The sequence below is a fragment of the Suricata suricatta genome, chromosome 7 (genome assembly GCF_006229205.1).
Source record: "Suricata suricatta isolate VVHF042 chromosome 7, meerkat_22Aug2017_6uvM2_HiC, whole genome shotgun sequence".
In the NCBI taxonomy this organism is placed as follows: Eukaryota; Metazoa; Chordata; class Mammalia; order Carnivora; family Herpestidae; genus Suricata; species Suricata suricatta.
Genome location: NC_043706.1, coordinates 50,878,649 through 50,899,319, shown reverse-complemented (window position 1 = coordinate 50,899,319; position 20,671 = coordinate 50,878,649). Strand labels below are relative to the sequence as shown.

Genomic DNA, 20,671 nt, shown 5'->3' with positions numbered 1-20,671 from the left:
GTGGGAGTTAGTTATCCAATCATGGAAGTTATTTCATTCAGAAAATTAGTCGTGAAACTCTGAGAAAATGCTGAATTAAAGGATATCTTAAAATTAAAACATCATAAAATGAGTACACATTAACTATATGAGTTAAATACAGCAAAATTTATATGGTAGAAATTCTATTTCTGGTTTAAATGTTTTGATGTACAGTGTTTCATTATCTTTATTTTTTGATATTCTGCAATTTTCTATTATTTTGTTCAAACAATTGTTTAAAAGTAATTTTTGAAACCGAATTAATTATTTTGTTTTCTTTTTTGCTATTGATTTCTGGCTCCACTGCAAAATGTAGGAGAATGCAGTTGGTGTAATTTCTGCACATGGGATGTATTTGTTTGCTTTTGTGACCTAATATGTTGTCAAATTTTTTAAGAATTGTATGGCACTTAAAATAAGTATATACATTGTAGAATTTTGCATTTAAATTTGTGAAGTTTTTAAAGAAAATACTTTTGTTCATTTTTCTTGAGTCACACTTATGAAACTATAAGGTACTATAATTTTCTATAAGCTCCTAAAGATTTATAATTGGCAGGATAAGGGAGCCTGGTGGCTCAGTAGGTTAAGGGATCCACTTCGACTCAGGTAATGATCTGGTTTGTGAGCTCAAGCCCCACGCTGGGTTCTGTGCTGACAGCTGAGAGCCGAGGCTTCTGATTCTATGTCTCCCTCTCTTTCTCTCCTCCTCCCCCACTCTCACTCTGCACCTCTCTCTCTCTCTCAAAAATAAACAAACATTTAATTGGCAAAACATAATCTCATCTCCCTGTATACATCTATTAGAAAAAAATTAGTTGAAAAATAGTCTTTATACTGTCTTCTTTGACCTTTTCAAATAAAGGAGTTTTAAAACCTAATCCATATTAAAGAATCTGGAACAGGGACAGAAATTTTATTTTAAAACCCAAATGCTCTCTTCTTCCCAAGTACAGTCTCTTCGGCAAAAAAGGTAGCAGATAAAAGACATAACATTCTCATTGAAGAAGTTGTTTGTCATGTAGATTTTTTCATCTGAATTACATTAAGTTAATATAAATGCTAGAAATTTTCCTAAGGCAAAATTTGCTTGAGAAAATAAACAGGATTTGTCTTTTCACCTTGACTACTAATATTGCATAATATTTCCATCGCCTCTATAAAATATTCATTAGGGGACTACTTGCACATGATGAAGAGACATCTAAAGGACACAATTCTTACTCTCTGAATTAATCCATGGAAGGAATTGTACAAGAAGAGGCATGTATATGTTCAATAAAAATCATAAAAATTGCAAGATATGCAATTGCATAACTGCAAGGTATTCAAAGGTGGATGACATCTTTTAAGTGCCTCTAGTTTTGCAGACTGTCACCAAGCATTTTGGAGAGGTGGTTAGACACAGGCATCTTGTGCAGAAAAATTACCAACTCTGTACCAATTAATCTGAAAAGGCATTGATGCCCAGATGAGTTGAATTCAGGAATTTGTACTTCAGAATCCAACATGGTGCTCCTCAAGGATTGTAACAGCAGATCCATCACTTGCCAGTAAAATACTTAATTTGATAGGGAAGCTTAGACATATTATGTTCTGAAAATTAAATGCAAATAACTTTAAGATAATGGGGAAGGATACCTAGAATCTTGGCACTGGAATTAGTTAAAGCTGGATACCCATTCATGGAGATATCTGGTATTTTTACAGGGATTTCTTTATAAAAAAATGTTTTCCTTGCTATTAATATATTATTAGTTTTCATTATTTGTATAAGTAAATGATTAACAGATAGATATAAATATTCTATTTGTGATATGATAAAAAGTATAATCAAACATTTTACCATATTTCATTGATAATAGGAGATAGATACCATTATCTTATAACTGAAATAACTTATTAGAAATTATAGTTTTAATTTAATAAATATTTTATTGTCCTTGAGCTTAAAACTCATTTCAAAGATTTTAGAAATCCTAGAATCAATAAACTATAGTATTTCACTGAATGAGGACTTTTGAGATAATGAGTTTTAAAAATCTAAATTGGATTGTAAAAAAAATTTTTCATCCTGAATTTTATTATTCACTCAAGAGATCTACTTAATAAACCTCAAAATAACTGACAAACTTTTGTAAAACAGCATCCACAAATAAAACTTTCTTAAGAACTTGGGCAATCTATGTGATAAGTTGACACAAAAACGATGTCAATGTTCTAGCGCTCTGCTTAGATCTTTTACCCCTTATGCTACAGAATGTGTATTACAGGAAAGCACCTGTCTTTTTTGACAAATATTTAGGAGATCTGGAACTATTCTGAAAGTTGGAATGGCAGAGTAAAATGGTATAATTAAAAGGCTAAAGAAAGCAGTTTAATAAGAATCAGTCCCTGCAGGAAATTGATGTTAAATCTTGTAGGTCATTTACCAATCATTTAAGGCAATGTGACAAATGTAACAATCCTTGCTCTGAGCTATTACACTCTATACTACTCTTCGACGTTACATGTTTATTTTGATCTTTAAATGATTTTGCTATTTATGGAGTTTTATTTACTTAAATAAAATTAAATAAAACAGTCCCTGCTTTCTAGGCACTGGGCAAATTGACATGAAGAATTCTTCCAAAAAGAGGCACAAAACGAATCCAAACACGGTATGATTTAATGCTGGAGGTGAAAGCTCCTTTAACATGGTACCTGCAATGTTACAAATCATTTTGAATCATCAAATTTATCCAGTGCTCTTCTTTCCTGGATTTTCTTACTCATCCAAAGAGATCTAATTAACTGTGGATTTCTTACCACACAAAAGATAAATTCATCTTGAATATACAAGGAAATGTGTTAATGAAGACTGTAGTGAGGAAAAGAAAAAAAAAAAAAAAGCCATTGTTGAATTAGATTTATGGTTTCCGGGAGTAATTACCTGGAAAGGTTCAGCGTAGTCTCAACCAGCAGCAAGAGTGGAAGTTTTCATAAGTGAGTCATATCATTCATACTTCATCTCAAAATCCCCCAGAACCCATCCATTTCACTAGGAGTCGAAACCAAGTCCTTAGTATCCCTCTGGGCCCAAAGTGATCTAGGCCTGCCTGCCCTACATCCAGGGGATGTCTAACTGCATCTCCTCTTGCTCTTCCCCACGCATGCGCTGCTCACATTGCTTTTTGAATAAGCCCTATTTCCCCCCAGCACTGGCTGCTCTGTTTGGTATCTCTGTTTTCCGATGCTTACTGAGAGAGACTCATTCCTCCACTTCCTTAAATCTGGTAAAGGGTTCCTTACCGGGACCACCCTGTTCACACTGCAACTCTTTCTGCCCATTCCCAGTCTCACTTACTCTCCCTCTTTGTGTGCTAATCTCCAGAGCACTCATTGCCTTATAACAGAATATAATATCTATTGTCTCGATGTATTATCTCTCTCCCCCACTAGAACATAAGCTCAGTGGGACAAGTATTTTTGTCTTGTGTACACTGATGCCTAGAGTAGTAGGTGGTGCTTGATAATTTTTTATTTGAATAAACAAATAAATGACTAACATTATTTCCCTGAAAATCAAGGGTATGAGGTTGGGAAGAGGAGAATAGGTACATTTCTGGCATCATGGTGTACGTATGTGCTAGGGATGTCCAGATTGGACACAAGCTACCTTCTCCTTCCTGATCTCCAGCCTAGGAGAGAAAGATTAATTTTGAAGTTTGAAGAGTCACCTTGTCAGAACTCTGACATTTACCAGCCTTATGTAATCATAACAAGAACCAAATTAAACTGATATGTAAGTCGTCTATTTATTAATTCGTTAGTCTAACTTGAATTTCTAATTTTAATAATGCTATTTCATGGCTACCAAATCTTGACATACTGAATTTGCTTATTCTGAAAATATATTCTGCATTTGAATTTCAAAAAGGATGCTACACATGTACCACAGATTCAAAAATACGAAATGTCTGGCTTTGTTTACATCATGTTGGATGACGGTGGGAACTCTAGCTAATGTAATGAGATCAAGTGTTAGGACTGGACTGTAACAAATAAGGTGCCGAAATAAGAAAGTAAGGTATGCGTGTTTTTACTCACCTGCATAATTCATCATTTCGGCAGCTGTGAATTACATTGAGGCAAGTCGGGGGTGGAACCATGTTCACTGCACATGGCTTGCTGTGAAGAGCTTCTTTGGACTGCTGACAAGGTATATCAGATTGAGCACAGTCACAAAAAGCCAACATCTGGGCAATGTTAAAAGGCATATTTTGATAGAAGAACCGTATGGCTGCTTGGCAGTGTTTCACATCACACAGATTTCCATTTGCTGAGCAAGCTTTAAGGTAAGGGGCCAACTGTGCATTACAGACCACATCCCCTACACACGCCTCTGCCACTTCCAAACAGGACTGGATCCCTTTGATTCCTGAAAGCAAGGATACGTCCAGGTCGTGGAAAAGTAAACATAAACCTGTATCTACAGGATCTGCAAAATACTGTGAGAAGTCTATAAGCAAAACACAATGGTGTGCCAATGTGCTATTTTGGGCACACAGTGTGTGTGTGTGTGTGTGTGTGTGTGTGTGTGTGTGTGTGTGCGCATATGTTTTAAGAGTTAGTATGAATTTACGGAGGCCTGAGTAGTGGGCTCTTTGAATTATCTTTCATTTATACTGTCCATACTGTGATCCAGAAGTGATGGGAAGTATGTAGCGCCAGAACAGAGTGGAAAAAAAAATTCTTGAGTCCAAGTTTCTCAAATGTAAACAATAAATCTTCAGAAATTGCATTTAAGGTACATCGCTTATGGTGAGCTCATGGGCTCAAATCAAAATGATTTTTGTAGATTCTGCTGCACTTTCCATTTTGGGTGAAAATATTGACTAAAGGTTCCACATGGTTACAGTTATTCTAGCACAGAAAGACGGTCACGTTCTGGAAAACACAGATACGTGTGAGTGCCCCCTCGTCACCAGACACATATACACAAAAACAGTTAGTCTCAAACACTTTATGTGATCAAAATACCAGTGGCATGTATCCAAGGTCTAGTTTTTAGTTTTAATTGTAAAGTATTCCTCAGCATAACTGTAAATAAAGGCTGGATGGGTAACGCAAGTTGCTTTGATACGAGAGGAACAAATTCAGAAATGTTGTTGCATTTTGCAGTATTAGACTAGTAAAAAGCCACACAACATATTTTGTATGGTCATATCTTTAAGAAAGCTGGTAACTATGTTTTAAATTGTATTGGCTAGTATTTGCAATACAGAGAGAAAGTACAATGTGTAAATGTTACCATGATAGGGAAGAATGGTCAGATTCCACCTGGATTGATTATCCTCTTTCATGTTATCTAGAAGGAAAACAAAGAGAACATTTCATTAGTGAATGAGTTTTTAAAATTTAACAGAAGTATGCAGGCTACATTTATAAATGAATAATCAAGCAAAAATATATACACGCTCATGGAACACTTATTTGAACCTGGATACTCAAAATTGGTGAGGTGTAGATGAAGAAAAATCACCCCCCAAAGTGTCATTCAAGTGAGTTAAACAGCCTTGCTCTGAGGATTCAGTTACTTGCAGATTTAAACAAATGCTAACGACCAGGCCATGTGCACAGAAGTAAACAAAGAATCCGGGGGAAAAAGAACAGAAGGGATATTGTCTGAATCAAAAAAAAATTCTTCCCAGCAGGGTCTTAATTAAATTGAAATGTAAAGATGATTTCCACCTGTGATTATCTTAATCTTTTACAGTTCCTAGGAATTATAATCATAGAGTCAGAGAAGTGCAGTGAGAGCAGTCAACTCCGTGGCCAGCTACTTCTCAACTCTTTCATTCAAGAAGCACTGGTTGAGTCCCTAATATGTACCAGGTGCCATACTGAAGACAACAATGTGTAGTCCCACAGCTTGGCATGGAATACAGACATATAAAGAAAAACCCAAACAACACATAAGGAGCACTATTAGACATATGCATAAAGTGATAAGTAAGGGAATAGTATGAGCAGATTTGTATTTTAACATAAAATTCAGAGGCACCTGGGTGGCTCATTCAGTTTAGTGTTGGACTCTTGATTTTGGTTCAGGTCATGATCTCATGGTTTGTGGGTCTGAGCCCTGTGTGGGACTCCACACTGTCAGTGCAGAGCCTGCTTGGGATTCTCTCTCTTCCTCTCTCTCAAAATAAATAAAATTTTAAAAAATAAATTAAAAAATAAAAGTTTAGTTTGTTGCCATTGGCTATTAAAATATTGACTTCCAGAGTGCCTGGATGACTCAGTGAGTTAAGCATCCAATTCTTTATCTCACCTCAGGTATTGATCTCAAGGTTCATAAGATAAAGTCCTGTATAGGGTTATGTACTGACAGCACAGAGCTTGCTAGGGGCTTGTGATTCTCACTATCTCCCTCTCTCTCTGCCCCTCCTCCTCTAATGTGCACTCATTCTCTCTTTCTCTTAAATAAACTTAAAAAAAATGACTTCCGTTATTGTGTCACGGTCTGTCCAGGCTCCTTGTATTGTTCCATCTGTTCTCACTATATATGGCTTCTCCTTCTTATACCAATAAAGTCTTAGCTCAAGAATCACAGTGTTTTTAGATGCATATTCCTGTGCCTCTGAGGAAACCTGGAATGTTCCTTCTTTTGTGCTATTATTATAATTAGTGAAATCCCAATAAGCGAACCTCAGAGAGTCATACAGCTTTTGCAACAGATATAAAAGTCTAGGCTAGACCTCCATCTCTGCTTTGGCACTTAGTGTCATGGCTGTGCCACTGATTAAATACAGCATATTCAAGGGGCACCTGGGTGGCTCAGTCGGTTAAGCGTCTGACTTCAGCTCATGTCATGACCTCATGGTTCGTGGGTTTGAGCCTGGTGCCGGGCTCTGTGCTGACAGCTCAGAGTCTGCAGCCTGCTTCAGATTGTGTCTCTGGCTCTCTCTGCCCCTTCCCCTCTTGTTCTCTGTCTCTAAAATAAATAAACATTTATAAAACTTAACATATTCAAGAATCTATCATTCCAACATATAAACCCTGAATTTACCCTCTTTTATGGGCTGAATGTTTATGTTCCTCCAAAATGTATTTTTGAATATGGGGTCTCTGAAAGTAATTCAGGTCAAATGAGGTCATAGAGTGGGGTCCTGATCTGATAGGATTATCATTTTAATAAGAAGAAACACAGAGAGCTTACCTACTCTTTGCCCTACACACACATACACACACACACACACACACACACAAGAAATCTTGTGTGAGGATACAGAAAGAAACCATAAAGTCCACAAGCCAGGAAGAGAGCTTTCACCCAAAATCAGCCTTACTAGTCCTGGAAGATTTAGAAGTTCTAGCTTCCAGAACTGTGAGAAAATAAATTTCTGTTGTTTAAGCCACCCAGGCTGTGGTATATTATTATGGCCCCAGCAGACTCATATACTCACTACGTGGGTAATCATTATAAACACAACAAAAAATTTATTTTAGCATGGGAAAATAAATCCCATCATGCACATTAAATTCTAATTTCATATGGTACATACATGTGTATATACACATTTTTCCCAGAAAATATTTTAAACAGTAGCTTAACTGCTGAAGAGGACCTAAAGGGCCATATGTCACAGGAACAAATAAAAGAAAGTACCAATCAGATCAACCTCTGAAATAGAAGATCATATACTTCAAAAAAATATATAGATGCTCTTTCTTATTCATCCACTAAAGTCAAAATGTATCTAGAATCTGCTCTCTTCTGGCCTTGCTACCACCCTGGTCTGAGATAGCATGAATTTCTCTGTTGACCTCTAGGTCCATGGTCTTATTTATCATCTATAAGTGAATGACTCATCCCAACCCTCATTTATACCTATTGCACAGATCTCACCTTTTTATGCCATACATAGAATTTAGACGTCAAATCCATACATGGACTGCCTAATTTGATGTATTTACTTGGGTACCTAATACAAATTTCAGACTTAACCTGTCCAAAATTGAAATCTGACCTCTCTGCCCCTCACGGAAACCTTTTCTTCTTGTATTGTTCCCACAGTTGTTAGCAAAAATAACGGCGACCACATCCCTCTAATGACTCAAGATAAAAACCTTGGGATCAACTTTCCATTTCTTTCTTGCATTTCCACATAATTTACTAACATCAAAATATATCTGGAATCTGACAACTTCCCACAGTGGTCCATCATCTATCCCTTTTTTGCCGCATCATTATTCAAGCCTCCTACATGGTCTTCCTACTTGAGTCTTTGCTTCTCTTCAGTCAATGATCACAAAACCAGAATTATCCTTTAAAAGGTGTCAATCAGACTGTGATGATCTCTTGGTGACAATTCTTCAATAATTTTCTGTATCACTCAGAGAAAGAACCAATGACCTAGAAATAACCTAGAAAGCCTTCCGTGATCTGGACCTTGTCTTATTTCTGATCTCACCTCCCACATCTCTCTCCCTTATTCTCTCCTCTACCTATGTGTCTCCTTATCTCTTCCTCAAACTTCCAGTCAGATTTCCAGTTTCAGATCTTTGATTCTCTGTTTCTTCTGAATTAGCTGCTCTTTCCCAAAATATCCACAAGGCTCATTTCCTTACCTCTTTTAATCTTTGCTCAAACATGAATTTAAGAGTGTAACTGTCTGACCATCCTATTAAAATTACAAACTACCCACTCACACCTCTTTTCCCTCCTGTGTTTCAGTTTTTTCCTTAGCATCCATACTGTTTGAAATACTTATCTTAAGTCATTTATCCCATTAATTTTCTCTTTGTCCCCATATTGGTTGCTGTAGCCCACTACTAAAGCACCCCTTTTGGTGATACAAGCTCTCATTTTCCCAGTTGCTGAAAGAATAGTTGGGTGATGACTCACACTGGTTATTTTGTAGGCATTGCCCTCATTTGAAGAAACCACAGCCAAGGTTACAGATTTTCCCCAAAGGACAGCTCATACCTAAGGACTAGCCCATAGAAAAAGTTCAAGGACCAGGCCCCTTTCTAAAACAAGAGATATCTCTGAAAAGCCATTCCCGGTCCAACCTTGCTGAGGAATAAAGTAAGTTTGCAGTGACTGCTGTACAAGCATTTCAGCAGTTCCCGCCCTCTGATCCTGGTTTCCTCACTTCCTTCTTGCCTTCATTCCCAAGCCCTCAGGCTACACACATCTGCGTGCAAACCTTGGTGTCAGAGTCTTCAGCTTGGGAAGCCTATTCAAGACACCCTGCAATATAAATGTAACTCCAAGAGAGGAATGATTTCTGTTTGCTTTGTTTACTACTTTTCCCCAAGTCTTAGCACCGGGCTAGGACATAGTAGGAACACAAAAGAAATATCTATTAAGTCAATAATAAACATTACTTACCACATTTTATCTATTTCTTTAACTTTTAAATTCTCTAAAAAACAATAACCTTCTTGAAAGAAGGGTAGATGTTTTATTTTTTGTTACTGTTTTTTTTTTTAATCCTGCTGCATAGGACCTAGCACATTGCAAATGTCTCATAAGTATTTGTTTAATGAATGCATAATGCACACATGCATAAATGAATATAATTAACATTTTGTTGGGGCATTTGGGTGGCTCAGTCAGTTAAGCAACAAACTCTTGATTTCGGCTCAGGTCATGATCTCATGGTTGGTAGGATTCAGCCCAGTGCCAGGCTCTGCGCTGAACATGGAGCCTAATTGGAATTCTCTCTCTCAATAAACAAACAAACAAAAAAAAACCTTCAAAAAAAGATGATGCTAAAACCTTTTAGCATTTGCCTCTTTCTTCAAAATCCCTTTTGGACATATTCATGACATCAATTTTTTTAATTTTAATTTTCTAAGAGAAACAGACATAAATGACAAAGCTGGAATTAGAAATTAAATATTCATCAGTTAATTCATATTTGTCATTACATCTGAAATTTTCTTTTGCATACTAACCTGAAAAACTTTCCTGGTTGAATCCATCTTCATAGTCCTCACTGTAGGCTGGCACTTGATTCATCTGAGCATCCTGTATACAGACGTCTTCAAACAAACTTTTCCAAATTTCAATACACTCTACTTTTGAAGGGTTTTTGCAATGACAATTCCACAAAACTGTTTCTTTCAGACTTTCTCTTAGTGCTGCACACATGTAGCCTCCATCAAGGGTCTTGCATTGTTCTGAGTCTCTCCCACAGGTTTTCTTAAAATTTTCATACAACAGAGTACAATGTTCCGATTCCTGGCAGATACGTGCTGCTGTGACACAGTCACCTTTTTTTCTCACCATTAATGATGTGTCTTTCTGATGGAACCACTGTGTGATATTTGACTGTGAAGCCAAATGTAAAGACAGTGCTGATTCTTCTATAAGGTAAACAAACAAACAAACAAAGAAAACAAAAAAAGAGAGAGAGAGAAATCAAAAATTAAATAAGTTAATTTAATCTTACTAACTGGGCTGGGTGGCCAGTTAGTCAAGCGTCTGATTCAGATTTGACCTTATAGGGTTTGTGAGGTGGAACCTCATCTTGGGCTCTACGCTGAGAGCAGGGAGTCTGCTTGGGATTCTTACTCTCCCCTCTCTCTTCCCCTTTCCCATCTGTGCCTGTCCAAGCTCGCACTCTCTCTCTCAAAATAAATAAACTTAAACAAATAAAAAGAGTATAGAGTTACCTTTTATAAATATTTTTGCATCTATTGTCTTTCCAAAAAAAAAAAAACCACTAAAAGTTTTCAAGAGAGCTATTAAAAATAAACCCGAGTTTTTAAAAATTGAAATAAGGGGTGCCCGGTGGCTCAGATGGTTAAGCATCCAATTCTTGGTTTTGGCTCAGGTCATGATCTCATGGTTCATGGGTTCCAATGCTGCATTCGGCTCTGTGCTGAGAATGCAGATCCTGCGCTCTCTCTCTCTCTCTCTCTCTCTCTCTCTCTCTGCCCCTCCCTGCCCCTTCTCACCCTCTCTCACTCTCAAAATAAATAAACTGAAAAAAAATTTTTTTAATTTGAAATAAAAACACTGATTATTTATTGTTTATGAAACCATATAATGGTAATGCTCAATGTCTTTTAATGACATTTGGCCCTCATCATTTATTTTTGTTTCATTACATTTTGATGATGACTGGTAGAAATTGTATGTAACTTAATACTTATAACGCAATGCATTAGTTCCCTTGAATAAATTTTTATGGATTTCCATCATTTCTTAGAAATATACTCAAAGTGTTTCTCCATCTTTTAAAAATATTTTTTTAATTTTTTAAAATATTTTATTTATTTTTGAGACAGAGATTCAGAGCATGAGGGGGAAGGGGCAGAGAGAGAGGGAGGCACAGAACCAGAAGCAGGCTCCAGGCTCTGAGCTGTCAGCACACAGCCTGACGCGGGGCTCAAACCCACGACTGTGAGATCATGACCTGAGTTGAAGTCGGAGGCTTAACCGACTGAGCCACCCAGGGGCCCCATTAAAAATATTTTTATGTTCCCCTTGACAAGACTTTTCATTGGGGGTTATATCCCTCACTGAGAATACATATTTTACTGGACAGTTCAGATGAACTCATAATTATATGAACTTTACACAAAAAAAGATAAGAAAAACAACTTCAATAGAAGACTCCAAGTAAGCTTAACATAGGCTTTCAGAAGTATACTGCTTATTTCTAAAATATCTTATCTTCCCCTGACGCACTTCAAGGAGAGCTCCACAATAAAAAAATTCCTTGACCCTACAAATCTTCCCAATGTCACTTTTTTTGTGGTATTTTGATCTAAAAATAAAGATTGTTAAATTTTGGTTTATTAAATAAATTTTCTTATACCTTATATAAGGTATGAGACCTCATTAGCCTCAGTTTCTACAAATGAGTCATACCTATGCAAGACAAAGGTAATACAATTAATTTCATTATATGAACACATTTATTAAAAACTACTATGGTATCCTTATAAGCACTATTCAGAGTCTGGTCTCTGTACTACATGTGTTTTAAAACACATGCTACTATAACATTTTGCACATATGTCAAATAAAAGCTCACAATGGATTTTATAATTATATAAATCAGAATCCTTTACTAGAACAGAGGTCTTCTTTTCTATCACTTTTGGCTAACATATGCTGGGTTTCATGAATAGGATGGATGTGAATTAATGCTGTTTTCATATAGTTAGTTCTATTACATTGATAATTATATACTTTGAAATAATCTGTAAACCTATCTAAATGTCAATCAGTTGTCTAAATATCTATCTTTCTATCTATATATTTAATCAGATAGGCTAAGAAGTGGTCTGGCTAAATGTCATTTCTCTACTATATTTTCAGCTAACCAAGAGCAGAGACTGTTTTGTTCATTTTTATATCCATCCTCCAGAATTTATAAGGTGTCTACACATACTAACTGAATAATAAAAACTTTATGAATGGATGCATAATTTAAGTACTCAAAAATATGTTTAAAAATTTCAAATGTTTATTTTATATTATTGGTCATTTGCTAAGTATCAGGAATTGTGCTAGGCACTTTATCATAGTAAGACAAAAAAGAAAAATAAATACCAAAGCTGATTTGTTCAAGAAATTTACAATATATTAAGGAAGAATAGAACACTACATGCCTATATATGTTTGGGAATGTTTTGAGAATCCAAAGCTGGGGGTGGGGGTAGGGAAGGGAAGAAGGAGATAGGGAGGAAAAGAGAGGGAGGGAGGGAGGGAGGGAGAGAGGGAGAGAGGGAGGGAGGGAGAGAGAGAGAGAGAGAGAGAGAGAGAGAGAGAGAGAGAGAGAGATCATATCTTGGAATGATGACCAAAAAGTTTGTGGAAGGTGCTATAGTTAAGATAGGATGGATGTTAAGATTTCAGTTATTTCCTTTCTCACACTAAGCTAAACTATAAGCAATAAACTAATGCTCCCTGTATACATAACAACTAGGTCATGTCCATCAGGAAGTTCATTTGTGAGATTGTATAAGCCTTCTACTCTTCAGGGATTTTATGTTCCTGGCTTATCTACATTACTACATCGTAGTCTTTACTATGTGTCTATTGTGAAAAACAAGGGTTTAAATATGTGAACCGATTTCAGTTTCACTGCTCTAAATTTATATGTACCTGTGGACTAGTAACTACATTTTGTGAAAAGTTGGTACAATTAAAAGTGGCTAGAGAGATGTAAATTAGGTTGTCTTGCCATTGTGAAACAAAGTCAATGAACATTTTTAGTATTTCAATATGCTTTTATTTCAGCCCACTTCACTCTAAAACTAGTATAGACCTATTAATTAACTAAATAATGTCATTTCAGGCTCTGTCCTTAGTTGACTTCTCAGCATTTATAATTATTGACTGTTTTCTCTGTGTCTCTTTCATTGATTTCAAAGCTCTTTCTGTAGTTTCTTTTCTGGTCTTTAAAATTTTCTTTTGGTTACTTCGACTAGATCATGAATGTTGTTATCAAAATCTTTATGTTCTCACCTTATGGCCTTTCCTGACCAATCTTATGTTCCTTCATGGTTTTATCTATTTCTTACAAATACAAACCTTTAACTCCAACATCTGTATGTCTATTTTAGAGTACTTTCTTCAGTGCAGGATCCATATTTCCAAATGCAAGCTAGATGATGTAAATTCCTTCATTTCTTTTTAAAAATTATTTGTATCATGCAAAACTTCAAACGAAGTGCTAACATTCCTAACATGGATGTTCCAAAGTATTCCACAGATGCAATGTCTCCAAAATAGAGCTCATCGCTCCTGCCCCCAATCCTGTACTTTATTCTTTCTTCCCTATCTCAGGGTGTCTCAGAACTCTGTCCCAAGCCAGCAACTTGTATAACATGCTTAATACATTTCATTCTCCTCATATCCAACTGTCACCAATTCCTACTGATTGTAAATGCATAAATATATCTTACTCATGTCTTCCTCTCATAATCCTCAGCACCACGGTGTTAACTTAGGCATACATCACCTTCCTCTCAAATTATTTGATATCGCTGGCCTGAAAACTTCCCTCCCCTCCATCCTGTCCTTTGCACTCCTGCCAATGATACCCTTTGAACGCTCATTCTACATCCCTCTGTTTAAAATGTATTAACAGCTCCTTGTAACAACATTTTGAAGTCTAATCCCTTTAGAAAGAAACAAAAATTCAGCTTTCCTCCTTTTTATAACATTTCGTTTCTTCCCACCATCATCTCCTAATACTCCTCCGTTCTACAGTCCAGCTTAACAAAGGATTTGTTGCTCCTCGAATGTGCTCTACTTGATTCTACTTCCTCTGTTTAGAACATCCGTTTTGACTTTTCAATCAACCCAATTTGCCTAAAAGTCCTAAGTCTGTCATTTCTTCTATGAATCTTATAAATCACCATTATTTTATCCTCTATAACTTCAAACACTCTGTGCGTGTGTGTGTGTGTGTGTGTGTGTGTGTGTGTGTGTGACCTAGCATGTATCACAGTGTATGGGCAATACTTAGCACTTACCATTTTAATTAAGAATTGAACTAAAAGTAAATAACAAAAGTATATGGGAAATCCTCAAATATTTGGAAGTTCAAACAGTATTATAAAAACCATGAATCAAAGAGGAAGTCACAAAGGAAATGAGAAACCATTTTGAACTGAATACAATGAAAACATAACATACTAAAATTTGTGGATGTAACTAAAACAGCACTTGGAAGGACATTTATATAATGAAATGCTTATCAGAGGAAGAAAACCTCTCAAATCAGTGATAGAAACCTTTATCTTCAACCAGAAAATGAAGAACAACTTCAAATCAAATCAAACACAACAACAAGAAATAATAAAGAGCAAAATTGAGAGAGAGAGAGAGACAAAGAGAGAAGAAGACACAAGTTGCCACCATCTGAATGAAAGAGAGGACATCACTATAACTCCTATAGATATTTAAAGGACAATTTGGGAATATTAGGAACAACTTAGCAGAGCGATAGGAAAAAAGGTAAAATGGAACCCCTAAAATTAAAAATTCAACATAAATCCAACATAGGAAAATTCACTGAAAGATACAAACTATCAAACTCACCAAGGAATAAGCAAGTAAAACTGTTCTATAACAATTAAACACATTGAACATTTTAAAATCTTCTGATAAAGAATGCACAGATATCTTCACTGGTGAATTAACATTTAAGAAAAAAATAATAATACTTCTTTTTATATTTTCTAGAATAAAGAAGAGGATGAAATACTTCCCAAATCATTTTTAAAAAGAGCATTATCCAGGGGCACCTGGGTGGCTCAGTAAATTAAGCGTTTGACTTTCTATTTCTGCTCAAATCAGAATCTCATAGTTCATGAGTTTGTCATGAGCTCAAGCCCACGTCAGGCTCTGTGCTGACCGCTAAGAGCCTGCTTTGGATTTTCTGTCTACCTCTTTTTCTCTTCCCCCTCCCCACTCACATACACTCTCTCTCTAAACATTATTGTAAATAAACTTTTATAAAAACAGCATTATCCTGACATAACCAGACAAATATGCTGTCAGAACAACATTTCAATATCCCTCAGGAACAGAGATTAAAAACCCTCAACAAAATATTAGGAAATTGAATCCAGCAACATATAAAATGAGTAACATTGCATGACTGAGGAGTATATACCCTCAGAATGAAGGGCTTGAACCAACATTCAAAAATCAACAAATAATTCATCATATTAAAAAAAAAGTAAAACACGATCATTTCAAAAGAGGCAGAAAAATGTTTGGAAAATTTAATATCTGCTTATCTATTCATGATAAAATCTCTAAGCAAATGGGGTATAGAAAGGAATTTCCTCTGCTTGATAAAGGGGGGACCTGCAAAGAACTTACTGCCAAAACCATTCTTAATGGTGCAAAACTGAATGCACTTCTCCCAAGTCAGGGAAGAAGGCGAGGATGGCCGCTCCCAGCAGTCCTATTTAACATTAGCCTGCAGGTCCTACTCAGAACAATAGAGCAAGGAAAAGAAATAAAGGCCTACAGGTTGGAAAGGAAGACATAAATGTCTATTTGCAGATATGAATATTTAAGTCTATGTAGACAATCCTATGGATGCTACAAAATAAAAGATAGTTTGTGGGTTGGGACCCTACATCAGCCCAGAGCCTGCTGCAGATTCTGTGTCCATCTCTCTCTCAGCCCCTTTCTCACTCACACTCTATCTCTCTCAAAAATAAGTAAATATTAAAAAATTTTTAAAAAGATTTCTTAGATGCAACATCAAAGGTAGTATTTATAAAAGAAAAAATGATAAACAGGACATCATTAAAGTTTAAAAACAATGGGTGACGGGCATGGAGGAGGACACTTGTTGGGAAGAGCAGTGGGTGTTTTATGGAAACCAACTTGACAATAAACTATATTTAAAAAGGAAAAAACAAACTTCTGCTTTTTGAAAGATACCATTAAAGAAATAAAAGATATATACTGAGAAATATAATTTACAGAACACGTATCCTGATAAACCCTACTCAACACAGAGGAACAATCCTTAAAACCCAATAAAAAAAAAAGCCAACCTCAAAGTTAAAAAGGGCAAAATTTAAAGAGATGCTTTACCAAATAGTGCATATAGATGACACATAAGCCCATGAAAATATGTTCGACATTATTATTAAGTGCAAATTAAAACCACAATGTGATGCTACCAAATACATATTGGAATGGCGCCCAAAATAAAAACAAATAACCAAATCAAGTGCTACTGAGAATGTGGAAAGTGAAAGTTTTCTACATTGATGGTTAAATTAAATTTAGAATACAATACGGAAGCTTTTTCATAGAGTTAAACATACACTTTACCATATGGCCCAACAATACAGTGAAATAAAAACTTACATTTGTAGGAGTCTTATATGTGAATATTTATAGCAGCTTTATTTATAATCTCTAAAAATCTGGAAACAATGCAAACCACTTTCAGTGGTGAAAGGATAACCAATACAGTGGAGTACTACTCAAAACAGAGAACAAACCTGTTCATGAAATATTGGTGGATCTCAAATGCATGATTTTAAATTAAAAAATCAGGCAGGCTCAAAAGGCTCCATGTTACATAATTCCACTTATGTGAAATTCTGGAAAAAGCAAAAGCATGGAACAGAAAATTGTCCAGTTAGCTCACCATGAGTGATCTGAGAGGTGGGATAATGGGATGATTCATGATAAAGGAGAGGTAACCTATTTCTTATAAAACGGAAGAAGGCTGATTATGAAAAAAGAGGCAAGAACTCCATGATAGCAGCTGCAATCCCAAGCTGACCACTTTTCAGAGAGTATGCAAGAAATGGAGGATCCGGAAACTGACGGCTTTTGAGCTATTTCACCCTCCATATCCCTTTGAAAATCTTTATGAATCCTCAAGGGCACATGCACACTACTTTGATTACCACTACTTCAGTGTCAACCCAGCACCTTGAGTAGCTCTAAATAAATGCATAAATGATTAGATGTTCCATCCAAAGGCAAGTATAATTCCAGGTAAGTGGTTATATTTTAGAATTTCTCAGAAAACTGACTTCTTTTAAAAAAAAAGAAATGATACTTTGTCTTCTATCATTTAGGTCTTAGTAAAGCCATAGTGAGCCCCACAAATATATGAACTGAGAGAATGAATCCATAATGCTAATGAATTGTAATTGGATGAAGCTTGAAATAGTGGTGAGCAACTACAGAAACAGGTCAGGCATTTACTGAGATCTATGACTCAGAGAACTTGAAATTACACAAAAAATTGATCAAATTACTAGAGAGAGAGAGAGATTTAATCTAATTATATAGACGTGGTTACTTTTGAAACTGTACTTCTCTTTTTTCATGACTGTAAGTAATTCATACAACCATGTATTATTACCTGACTCATTGATGCAGTTTTTCCCAAGCAATTTGTTAACAGTACAAAAGAGGTTATCAGTGCAGAGACAGTCTTCAAACTGGAAATTGTTTTCCACCAAGGACTGGATGCTCCGGTTACAGTTTGATGAATCCTTCATCTTGCAGGGGTTACCTGGGTTTTACAAACATATAACACTTCTGATTAATCTAAGGATCACCCTACCCCAAATGCTTTTAATGTGTTAATCTAAGAAATGCATTATTATGAGATTTTCTGGGGCTTCTGCAAGATGTCCACGTCTGTGGCTTTTTAAGCACAAAAATCTATTTTTTTTGACGTTCATTCATTTTTGAGAGATGGACAGAGACAGAGCTTGCATGGGGGAGGGGCAGAAAGAGCAAGGGAGACACAGAATCCAAAGAAGGCTCCAGGCTCTGAGTTGAGGCTGCTGCAGGGCTCGAACTCACGGACCACGAGATCATGACCTGAGCTGAAGTCAAACACTTAACCAACTGAGCCACCCAGGTGCCCCAGGACAAAATCTATTTTTACTATCTTTTCCCTCAGTATTTACTTTCTAAACTAGATTAAAGCTTGCTGTATCGTAAAATGACTCTGTCCCCACTTAGAATGCCAATTTTTATTCTTCAATAATGATCAAGCCTGTCCTTATATGAGGTGACCAGAATGGTCCATAATCACTATTTTGTCAGTTTAGCTATTTTTATTGGCTATTTGTCATAATCTTCTGTTGTATTTGTCATTCTAAGATTATAAGAAGACACGCAAGTTGCTCAAAATTTATCATGAGAAATGAAGTGGTCCTGACACTTTGTAAGCACTCAATAAATATTATTGAATGATTCTTTCATAATTATCAATATTTCATTTTCTGCTTTAATGTACAAAATCCTATTCATCTACCCAACAGTTTTCTTTTATTCATTTTTTTGAATAAAATTACTTGAGTCCATTTCATTTATGTATTTGAGAATATTTCTATTTCAGCCTTGTGAATGAGATAATTATGCAAACATTACTGCAATTCACTGAAAATGACTTGCTATGTGTATACTGAAGTACATGTTACAGTTCATGACACCAAATGCAATATTTTAAATTCCTTTATAAAATGTAACAAAGAGCTTCATCATCAAAACAAATAACACATTTTTTGTCACTGTCTTCTATTCTTATCTTAAAGTTATTGTGTTACTTAAATCAAATTAGGCTTTTAAAATTCTTTTCCTGAACTGTAATGAGAATGTTGGGTTAGACAGCTATCACTTACTTTGGAGGATGAAGATACTCCCTTCAAGGGCAGGACAGAGAAGGAGAGCTTTCTCTTTTCCCCTACATCCTATGTAGTTCCTTGAGGTCACGTGGATGGGGAGGAGCTCTGACGGTGGAGACTGTAAATGGTGGCCCTCAGAACTATAGGTCCCTGCCTCTTAAACCCAACTTACTTCCCCTTGTGTCTTTTGGGAAGTAGAGGACGCACACATGGAGAGGCAAGAGTCATGAGCAGTATAGACTTCACACCTTGCAAAATGAATATAGTAAGTCGTGAAAGAATCTGTTATATTCCCTTTTCAATGTTTCTTACTGAATATTACAGAAAGTTTATTAGGTTTTTATGATATAATATCCATTATACAGGATGATAAATTATATTAGAATACAATTTTTGAAACATTTGTGATAATAGCATTAGGATAATGTCTCACTATATAATCAGTTTATCTATAATTAGTGAATGGAGTCCTACTAAAATGGTCCATACAATATTTATTCAACTTATTGATATATTCAGTATGTTTTGTTTTTCTTTTAAACACATAACAGGAACTCTCATCTTCACATTCTCTACCTCCTTAGGACTCTTCTCAAATGTGTGGAATGTAGGACATGTTAAAAATAAAAATATATTTTAAATTGTTCTTGACAATTCTGGAAGACAGAATATCTGTTGCAAGAATATAAAAATGTATATTATACACATACAAATAAATAACGATGCTTTTGATCACCACAAATGTTATTTTTCCTATTTTATTACTGACATATTAATATGTAAGCAAAAAGACATTTGAAAAAATTTTGCCATACTTCTGACAAGCATGCATATAACTATAATATTGTAAATGGTGAGATAAGTAAAAAAAAATTGAAATCTTGCATAAACTTCCCCACAGTGCATTAAGACTCTTGAGTTCTTGTTACTACATTCACTAACAAGCAATTGAAGGTAAATTACATGACTATTAAGTTTGAGTAAGGTGTTTAGAGCAAAGCTAACTTAGTTCCCAGGGCGGTGAAAGAAAATACCAAATTCTATTTTTATCTCAGTAACAAAGAAACCATTTGTGTGTATTTTAAATAATGTATCTTATTCGGGCACTTGGGTGGCTCAGTTGGTTAACCATCTGACTTCAACGCTAGTCATGATCTCGTAGTTCATGGGTTTGAGCCCCACATCGGGCTCTGTGTTGACTGTGCAGAGCCTGCTTTGAATTCTCAATCTTTCTCTCATTCTTCCCCTTCCTCCCTCCCTCCCTCCCTCTCTCTTTCTCAAAAATAAGGAAGTAAATAAACTTAAAAATTAAATAATGTTTTCTACCTGAAACATTGCATGCATCTTCCATTTTTCTCCATGCATGTTTACATCCATTTGCATCACTTAGGCACTGCTCTCTTAAAGACGTGCAGTCAATGGTCTGGGAAGTGGAGCCATTTTCCGAGCACAGCACCATAGCTGAAATCACAACAATACAGAACAAAAGCAACAAGGACAC

General features: G+C 35.8%; 1 protein-coding gene across 1 annotated transcript in view; it reads right to left on the bottom strand.

Annotated features, from left to right (window-relative positions):
- GFRAL (GDNF family receptor alpha like) overlaps nt 1-20,671 on the bottom strand; it is a 55,276-nt gene that overhangs the window by 30,852 nt on the left and 3,753 nt on the right. The window contains exons 2-5 of the mRNA XM_029943363.1: nt 20,497-20,631; nt 17,895-18,053; nt 5,315-5,371; nt 4,111-4,441 (exon numbers count right to left, since the gene is read on the bottom strand). Of these exons, the coding sequence (XP_029799223.1) occupies nt 4,111-4,441; nt 5,315-5,371; nt 17,895-18,053; nt 20,497-20,631 (682 nt within the window). The remainder of the gene's footprint in view (nt 1-4,110; nt 4,442-5,314; nt 5,372-17,894; nt 18,054-20,496; nt 20,632-20,671) is intronic.